At 41.0% G+C, this 11,609-nt stretch overlaps 2 protein-coding genes across 6 annotated transcripts; one reads left to right on the plus strand and one right to left on the minus strand.

Annotated features, from left to right (window-relative positions):
- Positions 1-930: 930 nt before the first annotated feature.
- apobec2b (apolipoprotein B mRNA editing enzyme, catalytic polypeptide-like 2b) lies at positions 931-3,143 on the plus strand. Of its 3 annotated transcripts, XM_029834130.1 has the most exons (5): positions 931-1,272; positions 1,841-2,021; positions 2,155-2,498; positions 2,591-2,627; positions 2,871-3,143. In XM_029834130.1, exons 1-3 carry the CDS (start codon positions 1,007-1,009, stop codon positions 2,494-2,496), a joined length of 789 nt encoding a protein of 262 aa, XP_029689990.1. In that variant the 5' UTR covers positions 931-1,006; the 3' UTR covers positions 2,497-2,498; positions 2,591-2,627; positions 2,871-3,143. The 3 variants fall into 3 exon arrangements, with proteins under 3 accessions (XP_029689990.1, XP_003963336.1, XP_011600759.1); XM_003963287.3 differs by having other exon boundaries at positions 2,591-3,143; XM_011602457.2 differs by lacking the exon at positions 2,591-2,627 and having other exon boundaries at positions 932-1,272.
- On the minus strand, positions 2,585-10,939 carry LOC101061707 (carcinoembryonic antigen-related cell adhesion molecule 5). 3 transcript variants are annotated; one of them, XM_011602460.2, is made up of 19 exons: positions 10,775-10,934; positions 10,652-10,690; positions 9,496-9,777; positions 9,124-9,387; positions 8,124-8,414; positions 7,712-7,984; positions 7,326-7,595; positions 6,945-7,235; positions 6,533-6,805; positions 6,147-6,416; positions 5,755-6,045; positions 5,101-5,373; positions 4,905-5,019; positions 4,664-4,821; positions 4,478-4,579; positions 4,264-4,332; positions 4,078-4,137; positions 3,635-3,697; positions 2,615-3,540 (listed from the first exon to the last, which is right to left on the minus strand). In XM_011602460.2, the coding sequence occupies exons 1-19, from the start codon at positions 10,803-10,805 to the stop codon at positions 3,473-3,475; spliced, it is 3,483 nt and encodes a 1,160-aa protein (XP_011600762.2). In that variant the 5' UTR covers positions 10,806-10,934; the 3' UTR covers positions 2,615-3,472. The 3 variants fall into 3 exon arrangements, with proteins under 3 accessions (XP_029689969.1, XP_011600762.2, XP_029689968.1); XM_029834109.1 differs by lacking the exon at positions 6,533-6,805 and having other exon boundaries at positions 2,585-3,540; positions 10,775-10,939; XM_029834108.1 differs by lacking the exon at positions 7,712-7,984.
- Positions 10,940-11,609: the final 670 nt, after the last annotated feature.

Genomic DNA, 11,609 nt, shown 5'->3' on the forward strand with positions numbered 1-11,609 from the left:
GGGTATGCTGTTGTTGCTGAGTGCATATGAAACAAAGCCACTGCCCTCCCCTTCTTCTCTCCCTGCAGCTCATGACAACTCATCCATACGAGTTAGACAATCGAGCTGGCCTGCGGTCGTATTGGAAATTGTCTCTAAAATGAATTACTTGGCAAAGAATGGGACTGAGGGAGGGGCGTAAATTGTAATTGAACTTCCCCCTCTTGCCCACTTTCCTCCCTCGTGCTGCAAGTTATTACATCTGCAGTGCAGAAAGCCATTTTCTGTCCACACAGGCACACATGTGCTGGCTAATGCCTACTCCAAACAAAATGTCCCCAACCCCCCGTGCATACGCTCCAGCAGAGAAAGCTGTATTGACGCAGGAAGATTTCACAGATTGACTGCACATGCATGCCGCACAGAAACAAATACCCACTCAAACACTGTGTTTGTGTGGGTATTGGTCTCTGTTGCACTGCTCTATTTGGGGTGCCCTTTAACTGGCCTTGGTGTTTTTCCAGGGCCTAATAGGATGCAGGACACTTGTATAAACAAAAGTAGTGTTAGTATCGAGGGACCCCTGGTTACCCCATATACACACACGCAAATTCACACACCCTCAAGTACAGCTCAGCGCTGTTATTAATATCCAGCCTGCTGCTACTTGTTGACAGTTAAAGGCTGATTTATTATGGCTTCTGATAATAGCCCCACCTTGAATTTTTAATATAAATATTTTTTGTGAATTTAACCAATACAAAGTTGTGAAAAGGTTTTGATGTTATGTTGTGCTAACTTATCTCTCCCTTGGGTTGTCATCTGGCTTTTAAGGGCCGGGGCATGGAAGGTCTGGGGGTGAGTTAAGCGAGTCTCCAAGCTCTGCTCTGGCCAGACATCAACATTCTGTGGCTCCAACTATAGCACACAATAGCATCTATTTCTGTCCATGCACCAGGGTTATCACCCCCCACTTATGCTGTGCCACTCGCTGTAGCTCTGTTGCTCTCACCCACAAAAAAAAATCATGGCTGACAGAAACAGGTCCAGCGTGAAGAAGAAGGAGAAAGTAGACAGTAAAGCCAATGATGGAAAAGAAAGGGGAAAAGAGAAAAGTTTAAAAAAGACAGAGAAAGTGGTTAAAAATGCAGAGAAGACTTCTGAACAAGCCAAGATGGAAGGAGAGAAGAAAAATCAGGAAAATGGAGGAGCAACAGGAACAGAGGTGAATAAAAGTGAAGAGAAGGAAGATTTTCAGCCCATAGAGCTGCCACCATTTGAGATTGTCACTGGGTAGGTATACTTTATTTCATAAAAGATTTTAATAACTGGGGCACTTGTGCTTTGCTTTAAATGCATCCCAATATGTTGATGGCCAATCAGCACTTGTCCAGTCCTGCTGCAATTATGTTGTCTAAAGGATTTCAGTGATGGGAAATGCAAACCTGCAGCTTTTACTGACTCCCCAGTTGGAAAAACCAAGAGTCACAAAAGTGAGAAGAGCTTCTGTATCACTATAGAACTGCTATGTGTGGTTTGTAAAGCTCTATTTGTGAATGGATAGATAGATTGGTAAATATAAAGTGGGCGTGTGCCTTTTGGAGGATAGCCAGCGATAAGGGCGTGTCAAGGCTGTTAATCACAGATTTGCATGATGTTAACAGAAAAATAAACCTTATCTTTTGTATCAAGAGGCCCTTAATGCATCATCTAGGTGTTTCTGTCCCCATGTTTTTTTTTGCAATAAAACAATGACAACGGTGGGGAAGGGGTGGCGGGGGTGGTGGGGGGGTTGCACATGTAGAAGTACTTAATGTATAAATTATATTGAGGCCTGATCTCAGAAACTCTCATTTGCCAGGGAACAGATGAGCCCATTCTACTTCAAGTTTCAGTTCAGGAACGTTGAGTATTCATCAGGGAGGAACAAGACCCTGCTGTGCTTCAGAGTGGATTCGCCAGGAGGCAGCACCGAGCCACTCAAGGGTTACATGGAAGATGAACATGCCACAGCACATGCAGAGGAGGCCTTCTTTCAACAAGTAAGACACTTCTTCCACCAATCAGTCTGCATCTGCATTCATAATTAACAGTAATGTTATGTTATGTTGCTTTATGTGATATTGTTGTCTATTATCTTGAAAAGTATCCCCAAGAGCTTGGTGTCATTTCCAGGTGCTGCCTAATCCATCTCTGGAGTATGACATCACATGGTATGTATCATCCAGTCCGTGTATCTCTTGTGCCAACACGCTGGCAAAGATGCTCCAGCAACGCAAAAAAGTCCGCCTCTGTGTATTCTGCTCCCGGCTCTTTGAGTGGGACCAGCCAGAAGTAGTAGAGGCCATCCGGACCCTGGTGAGGGCCGGATGCAAACTAAGGATGATGAAGCCCTCTGACTTCCAGCATGTGTGGGAAACTTATGTGGAGAAGGAGGGCGAAAGCTTCACGCCATGGGAGGATTGTCAGGACAACTACAATTATTACAAGGAGATATTAGCTGATATCCTCAAGTAGAGGTGAGTAAAGAAAGTATCATACATCTGTGGATTGAAAACAAATAATAGACATGCAAAAATATAAATGATTTTAATGTAAAATTCTCTTTTAGGAAAAAGGAGACACCAGGGCTTTATTTTAAAGTTATGGTACATTCTTTTATTCCAGTAAATTACTAAGATCGCAAGTTTTGAGATGTCAAGTCTGTTTTGTTTTTAGGTATAAATAAGGAGCATTTTATTTAACCAGGTTTTTCCAGCATTCAGCATCTAATAATTGAAAAGTAATACAACTAAATATAATATCACATTGTCGTAACAAGTAACATACTATTTAGAGAGAACAAAAGTTTTTTTTAATTGAGTTTATCTATTGTCATGATCTTTTGACAGATTGGATCACACCAGCAAAAGAACCACAAACGGGCCCGCCTTTGACAATCCCACTGGTTGAATATGTTTCTTCTTTTGTTTCGTTTGTGCAGATCAGTGATGACTGAAGGTTTACAGCAATTTAAAAATATATATATATATACTCTGACAATTTAATAGAGGCACTTTTATGTGGCTTTGCACACTGGGTAAAAAATCTAATAGATCTAAAATGGCTGCCTTCAATATTAACTGCTGAACAATGTCCACATATTAAATAATCCTTCGTCTATATACTGACATCTGGTGGTGTTTTTTGAAAATTGAAGATATTTTTCCAGATGACTTTAAATGCATCCTACTGTATGTACAGTCTGTCAAAAAAAAAAAGAACTCAGACTATTCTCAGTGGTGTTGTGCAGTGCAGAAAGACCTGGTGGATGGTTGCTTCCTCTGGATCATCTTTTTTGGGTTTAAGCCTCAGGACAGCTGAGGCTTAAACATTGATCCGTATAGTGCACAAAACAGGGGTCTTGAGTTTCATATACCAGATGCTCAGCAGGGAGCACGGCACTGCCCCGGTGCACCTCTGCCTCAGTTTCATGTGGTGTGGATTCACTGACTCATTGCTTGAAAGAAATCAGCCCACTGTTGTTGTTTTGCATCGCTTCGGGGCTCTCGGTTGTGGTAGCTTGGAAACACACAAGGGCAAATACAAATATTGCGGTTTAAATAAGGGGTTTAGCAAATTAAAGATTTTTGACTGTTGTATGCAAGTTTTATACCTGGCTCCTCCTGCACTGGTGGTAAAGGTGATTCACTGATAACTGTGCCGTTCTCACCCTCTTCTACACATAAAAAAAGAAACGCACAGTGATACATTTGTATCATCCTCTTCACTGATATGTGAGCAGTGTTACCAAAATCAAGTCCATGATGAAAACGATGTTGAATCACAGTAAACTTCTAATTCTACTAATATAATATTATTTTATTTTTGCCAAAATGAGTCAAATTGAAATGTAAAAGTACATTTAATTATCTGAGACAAAATGTCTACCAGTACATCTAATCCCCCAACATTCAACAGGCTTTTTAATATATTTTTTCTGATGTAGTGTGTGGTTGGCAGCAGAATCAGGATGTCCTCTTTTGTTCTATTCTTTTCTTTTTTTTAAATTTTGCCAATAAAAAAAAATCCTGGACCAATCCATCACTTTTATATTACCTTTAGATAAGGAATTCAGTGCTGATTCTGTCACATACTGAACCAGCAGAGGTGGACCATCTACAGGAAAAGGAACATGAAAGTGAGACTAGCAACGGCTAAAGGCAGAATGGAAAAGACACCAGATTAAAAATATCTCAGCAGTGGTAACCAAACCACAAAGCTTCATGGGTGTTCTCCACATACCATCTGAATCCTTTAACGCATCCATTCTGAGAAACAAGTCGGCCTCTTCGGGCTTGTAGTCCTCTTGAGCTTTGTGACAAGACAGAAAAGAGGTCATATAATTTGGTCATCTAGGGAGGGATGGTGGGGGGAAAAATGCATCAATGTATAAAATTTTAATGAATATTGATAGGACACACTTTAGTAAAACACAGCTCATAAAATGAAGTTAAACCTTTTTTGCGGCACATTCTGAGGACAATACTTCCGATGCAGATCATGCAGATGCCAAAAACGATGCAGCCAGCGATAGACAGAAGCAGCCTCCTCTTTAAAACTACAAGGTTGAAATAACATTAAGATTAAATAACAAAAGAACCCGAGAGAAGCCTTGGAACCTCCAGAGCTCAGATATACTCACGGAGGTTCTTGGTCCAGAACCGGTCACTAATTCTTGAGTAAGAAAGTGTCCCATTCCTAATGCCCTGGCAGCTGTACTGACTCTGCTCAGGGTCATCCTGGGGTGTGACTCTGTATGTGGGGGAAGGTGGATTCTCTAATTTCTGGCCATCTCTGTACCTGTGCATTTGAAATTTCAAGAAATCTTCTCAAGTACAAACAATACATAAATATAGTTGTAGCATATAAGCTGATGATATTACCATGTGTAGTTCCACCTCTCCTGGCTATTCTGCAACCTACAGCTGAGCTGTAGGCTGTCCGTGGAGAAGACCTGTGACCACCCAGTCAAGAGGATTACTTTAGCCTTGGGACGCTCTGAAGTGACATGAAACAGTCACTGGCAGGCCCAAATAAAGACACACAAACAAGTCTTTGCCAACTTAAGCAACAATTTACCTTCAACAGTGAGATATATAGTTGGACTGGGGTCTGAGGAGAAGATGAGACTGGTTCCTCTTCTAGTTTGGCACTTATACAATCCAGTGTTTTTCACTGACATAGAGCTTAGGGTGAGATTGTTTCCAGGTACGGTGAGCGGACGATCATCTTTGAACCACAGAAACTCCCACCCAGTCGAAATGTTTATGTGACAGAGGAATGTAACAGAATCTTCAGTGTGCATGAGGGTGTGCTCAGGAGACTGGCTCAGTTGAACTCTGGGTTTTGTATCTGAGGGGTCACATTAGAGTTGGCACAAACAACAATCTGTAGTGAGTGGCAGCAAAACATTGTGGAGTTCAGGAGATCACCAACAAATTGAACATTGGGCATGTTTTTGCACCTCAGCATGCAGCTTCCTGTCAGTACAACTGAATCATAGCTTTACTACATTTCGACCACACCCTTGACTCTTTCTAGCGGAGGTTATTGATACCAAACCTGTGTCACAAGTTCAATTCCCATCAAACTCAAGAATCACAGTGTTCAAGATGAACATCAAGTGAATTGGATTAGTGGTGATGAGCAAAATGTCTGTTTTCCTCTGTGACAGCATCCAAATAAAGTTTTTTAAAAATCATAGAGAACTATAGTTTACTGATTAAACCTCACCATAAACATCAAGCTGAATTCCAGAAGAGACGTTGCTGCTGACGGTCCTCTGCTTGTGTTTTCCTGAGCAGCTGTATCGTCCGCGGTGTGAGGCTGAAGCCGAATTGATGGAAAGTACTGTTGCGTCTTTGTCAAAAGACACATCTTGACCAGCATGGACCTCCTGTCCATCTTTGTGCCAGGAGAACATCCAGTCTGAGCTGCCGTCCATCTCACAGCTCAGCCTCAAGCTCTCCGTGGGGAACACATGCAACCATTGTGTAATATTCTCCACTTTTGGAGAAGGAATTTCTTAAAAGAAACCATTATTTAGTTGTGTACATTACTCTAAAAGCTGCACGCAAGGCTTAATTGATTAATTGCTAACATATTAATGAGTTCATTTGACTCACCAGATATGAGCACCTGCCGTCTGTGGCTGTTTTTTGAATCATATTTGGTTTTGTTTCTTATGCCCTTGCACTCATATGTTCCACTGTCTGATAAACTGGCATGTGGGATGTCTAAAACGTTGGTGTTCAAAGGGAGCTCCTTTCCATCCTTAAACCAGACATACTCCCAACCAGCCGAATCTTTAATTTCACATTTGAAGGACACGGGTTCTCCGATGTACACCTTCTCAACGTCTGGCTGTTGAGTCATCAAGGGTTGAGGCTTGTTCTCTAAACACAAACCAAAATCAGAAGAGTTTAAGAAGTAGACTGATGCAGAGTTTGACCAGGTAGTTGATGGAATCAACAGGGAAGAACCTGCTGAACACCAAACCTCATGAACTGACCTTCAACTTTAATGTTTACCGTCCGACTTTTATCAGTATAGAATGGGTGATCGGTGCCTCTTTTGGCTTGACATTCATACGATCCTTGATCCGAACTGTCTCTGGGGCTGATTGAGAGCCTTTTGTCAGTGTGAGGGAGTGAGTTCATATCTTTGAGCCATATGTACTCCCATCCATAGGAATTATTGATGTGGCAGCTGAAGACCACAGACTCCCCTGGAAAAATCACTTTGTAATCTGGATCTTGTGTCAGTGTCACTTTTGGCATCTCATCTGAGGGTCAGAAAATCTGAATGTGTTATAAATCCTCCAGTGCAGCATGTAACTGTGCACTTTAAAAAAAACAAAAAAAAACTAGCAATGCATTCTGTGATAGATTCAAGCTATTTCAACCTGATGCTTAAAAACTCACCATAAACTTCAAGGTTGAATCCAGAACTAGAACCGGTGCTGACAGACCTGTTGATCAGGTGTCCTGTGCATTTATACTCTCCTCTGGATGTAGCTGCAGCAGAGCTGATGAAAAGAGTGGCTTTGTTGCTGTCAAAAGACACACCGAGACCAGTGTGGACCTCCTGCCCATCTTTGTACCACGTGTAGGTCCAGTCTGAGCTGCTGTTCATCTCACAGCTCAGGATCACGTTCTCCGTGGGGAAGACATCAGACCACGGCATCCTTTTTTTAACTTCTGGATTGGGAATTCCTGAAAAGAAATGGATGCTTAAGCACATCTTTTAATAATGAAGCAGGCAAAGGCTTGGTTCATTTTCTCTAAACAATACATATGACTCACCAGATATGAGCACCTGCCGTCTGTGGCTGTTTTTTGAATCATATTTGGTTTTGTTTCTTATGCCCTTGCACTCATATGTTCCACTGTCTGATAAACTGGCATGTGGGATGTCTAAAACGTTGGTGTTCAAAGGGAGCTCCTTTCCATCCTTAAACCAGACATACTCCCAACCAGCCGAATCTTTAATTTCACATTTGAAGGACACGGGTTCTCCGATGTACACCTTCTCAACGTCTGGCTGTTGAGTCATCAAGGGTTGAGGCTTGTTCTCTAAACACAAACCAAAGTCAGAAGAGTTTAAGAAGTAGACTCATGCAGAGTTTGACCAGGTAGTTGATGGAATCAGCAGGGAAGAACCTGCTGAACACCAAACCTCATGAACTGACCTTCAACTTTAATGTTTACCGTCCGACTTTTATCAGTATAGAATGGGTGACCGGTGCCTCTTTTGGCTTGACATTCATACGATCCTTGATCCGAACTGTCTCTGGGGCTGATTGAGAGCCTTTTGTCAGTGTGAGGGAGTGAGTTCATATCTTTGAGCCATATGTACTCCCATCCATAGGAATTATTGATGTGGCAGCTGAAGACCACAGACTCCCCAGGAAAAATCACTTTGTAATCTGGATCTTGTGTCAGTGTCACTTTTGGCATCTCATCTGAGGGTCAGAAAATCTGAATGTGTTATAAATCCTCCAGTGCAGCATGTAACTGTGCACTTTAAAGAAAAATTAAAAAAACTAGCAATGCATTCTGTGATAGATTCAAGCTATTTCAACCTGATGCTTAAAAACTAACCATAAACTTCAAGGTTGAATCCAGAACTAGAACCGGTGCTGACAGACCTGTTGATCAGGTGTCCTGTGCATTTATACTCTCCTCTGGATGTAGCTGCAGCAGAGCTGATGAAAAGAGTGGCTTTGTTGCTGTCAAAAGACACACCGAGACCAGTGTGGACCTCCTGCCCATCTTTGTACCACGTGTAGGTCCAATCTGCGCTGTCATTCATGTGGCAACTCATCTGCACTCTTTCCCCAGGGAACACATCCTGCCATGGCACCAAGTTTCTCAGTGATGGAACAGGAATGTCTGCAGCAAAAGACACATTAGCAGAGATTATTATAGCACACAGGACTAAAGGACACCCAAGTTGTTCAAATAATATACGCTTATTAAATATCTGAATATCAATTAAATTAGTCTAATCATCCCAAGAATAGGTTTACTTACTTTTACAGTTAGTTCACTTTGCCCCAATAACAATAAAAAGAAAAATAGTTTCATTACAAAAATATCATCACCGCTAGTGCAATAAATACAGACCTCAATCTCGGGAGCAAAAAATGTACACTGACTCACAGAGGTAAAGGAAGCAGGAACCAGATGAAAGACTGAGCTCAAAATGAATAAATTCACACTTAAAGTTAAAGTTAAAAAGGGTTTTGCCCATTTTCATTTTCTCTAGCTTTTATGTTCATTTGTCTTTTGCTTTCAAGAGAAACACCAACGTCAACCCCTTCTTCCTGCATTATGCTGCACCACAACAGCCTGTTTGAACAGATTGTTCATTTAACTTCCGCAAGGTGAGGAAGAACTGCTACTTCAGGGAAAATCGAGAAGTTGTTGCACCCTTCTATGAACAGACGTCAAAAGGCTTGTCTGTGCCTGACACTAAAGAACATTTAGGTCTGCTCCAATTCATCAGTCACAGCTTTATATACATAAATGATCAGAAATCTTATCACAGTAAAAAAAAAAGTCACATATATAAGTATGCTTTTTGTTTTTTAATGCTTACTGGCAACATCCTGTTTTATTTCTCCACTCATCTCAGTTGATGTCATGCTGCCTCTGCTGGCAAGGCACGAGTATCGCCCTGCTGCAGAAGGTTGCAGGTCCATGCTGTAGGTTTTGTCTGTTTCGTTGAGAGCCATTCCATCTTTATGCCACTGATATTGCCAGCCGGTTGCGACGCCGACATTGCAAGTGAAATTCACTGTTTCTCCAACATACATGGGGTTTAAGTCAGGGTCCTTCTTCAGCGTTGCTTTTGGCACATTCTCTAAATGTAAGAAAAAGTGAACATTGTCCCACTGAGAAACTCTGGAACACAAATAAAAGACAACAACCTCCTCCTAACTTGTTTCTTTGATAAACACACTCTACTCACCATAAACCGTAACACTGATCATGTTACTGAATTCAGATTTTGTGGTCTCAAGCTGAATTTGACAGGTGTAGCCTCCCTCATGAACTCGTTCCACTGACGTGATGTTCAGATATGATTCCTCCGAATAGATGTCTGTGTCTTCCTGCAGCTCCTCATTGTCCTTGTACCAGGTGAAGGTCATGCCAGGCTTCTCAGTGTCAACCTCGCAAAGAAACTCCATTATCTCATTTTCAAATGCATCAGTCCAGCCCTGGGTCACTTTCAGGACAGGTTTGGGTAGATCTGGAAAATATACGAGCAGAAGAGATGTAAGAAGCCTGGAAATTTCAGATGATTTGACATCAGCACCACTTATAAAGGATGTTTGGCCTCCCACAGCCCTGCAGAGTTAGTGTGTCACTCTACACTATGTTGTTTTGTTTTTTTAATTGATTTAATATTGAACAGTGTTCTGACATTCAGAAAATCTGTTACAGACAAGATCAATGATAACAATTCAATCACCCGATGTTGTTAACACCTCATATAACAACCCTAGTTTCAAGTGACATTTGGAGACAGGACAACATTTGAGCACTTTAATTGGCTAATAATTAATCAAAAGTCAATTTAAATGCACTGGGGAAAGGCCGACCTGACATTTAAGTGATTCCATATGTGAGATATAACAGCACCACACTGCTGAGCCGCCATGTGTCAGTTTAACATCTTAAAAGCCTTTTTGGCTTTTGTTTTAACTGCGGCTCACAGTGCAGCCCCAATTACTCATACTCTCACCATGAGCTGTGAATGACAGAAGCCCATTTCCTGGAAAATTTCAAATTAAATAAGCTCTAATATCATCCTCCATATATTATTAGCTTTAGTATGAATATGGCGGGACTATACAATATGTCCTGAACTGTTACACTGTTACGCTTACACTGTTAGAACAAGTAAATCATTGTTTGAAGCTATGATGTTTAGATAATTAACCTGAGGAGGAACTAACTCACGATAACAAAGTACTTCCTTTTCCCATGTGAAATTTCCTTACTTTTTAATTCTGATTTGTTTGCAATAAGAGTCCAAACTTTATTCATAATTTAAAATAAAAAAATTAGAACACTGTCTGTTTTGAAAGCAATATAGTGTCATGGAACTGCTGAATTCTTACCATTTTGAGCTTCTGTAGTTGCAAAAACAGCAGTAAGATCTAGCAAAATCAAAATTTAAATGTCAGTGGAGTCGGTTAGTGGAAAATTCTCCTCATAAAAATCACAATAATGTGTTAACTTACAGAAGACACCGAAGACCTCACGAAGCCACATTTTTCATTGAGCTGCACATCAAGGAGCTGTGCAGCAAGTGGTATGTCTGCTGAGAAGTGAAGTTTCCTCAGAGGATGGGTGTGTGTGGTGGCCGCATTACCTTTTGCTGTGTGCGCGTGTTGAAGCAGCAGCAGGAAATGGGTTGGTCAACCACTGTGACATATTTTCGCTCTCACGATAAATTAGTAAAACTAAGTCTTGCTGCAGAGCAATGGTTTAAGGAACTGAAACGCCTACCAGTTTTTTTTTTTTTTTTTAAACAGCATGTTACCAATGCCAATGTTATACACCCATTTCACTTCATGATAAAATCCTTGCAAAAAAAAAAAAAAAAAAACACAAAAAGTGTTATTTACAATTTTGCCATCATATAATTCCACTAAATTTCCTGCTCAGGTTTGACAACATCCCAGTGAAGCAAGTTAAATCGAATCCATCTCCCCCTTCCCCCATAAAAAAAAACAAATTTTACAAATACAGTCACATAAGTGCACAATCTATAGTGATGACAACCTTAAAAGTGCTGAAGCCATGTCTGTCAGTCTAGATCATGTGTCCTCGGTTATTGTCGGTCAGGATGTTGTTTTTGTGCTCTTTGGTCAGTGACAATGAGTCGTCGCCAGATGTCAGTATAACACAAACTTAGCGTGCAGGACGGTTACGCGTCTCTCTTTTTTTAATCTATGGCTGCAGATAGTTTAACTTGGGTTTAAAGTGGGATTTAATCTTATGTACTAAGATGTAATACTATGTGCAAAGCAAGCATTTTATTCTCTCCATCTCCCCCCATCTCGTCCTTCTCTG

This window comes from Takifugu rubripes, chromosome 3 (assembly GCF_901000725.2).
Source record: "Takifugu rubripes chromosome 3, fTakRub1.2, whole genome shotgun sequence".
NCBI lineage: Eukaryota > Metazoa > Chordata > Actinopteri > Tetraodontiformes > Tetraodontidae > Takifugu > Takifugu rubripes.

Bases quoted from the DNA above. Each gene is read 5' to 3' on its own strand.
- apobec2b (XM_003963287.3), top strand. From the start codon at position 1,007: ATGGCTGACAGAAACAGGTCCAGCGTGAAGAAGAAGGAGAAAGTAGAC. The intron at 1,273-1,840 runs GTAGGTATACTT...CTCATTTGCCAG, and splicing joins CCATTTGAGATTGTCACTGG to GGAACAGATGAGCCCATTCT. The intron at 2,022-2,154 runs GTAAGACACTTC...TGTCATTTCCAG, and splicing joins AGGAGGCCTTCTTTCAACAA to GTGCTGCCTAATCCATCTCT.
- LOC101061707 (XM_011602460.2), bottom strand. From the start codon at position 10,805: ATGTGGCTTCGTGAGGTCTTCGGTGTCTTCT. The intron at 9,778-10,651 runs GTAAGAATTCAG...TATATTTTCCAG, and splicing joins AACTACAGAAGCTCAAAATG to ATCTACCCAAACCTGTCCTG. The intron at 4,333-4,477 runs GTTTAACTTCAT...CTTGTCACAAAG, and splicing joins CAGAATGTGCCGCAAAAAAG to CTCAAGAGGACTACAAGCCC.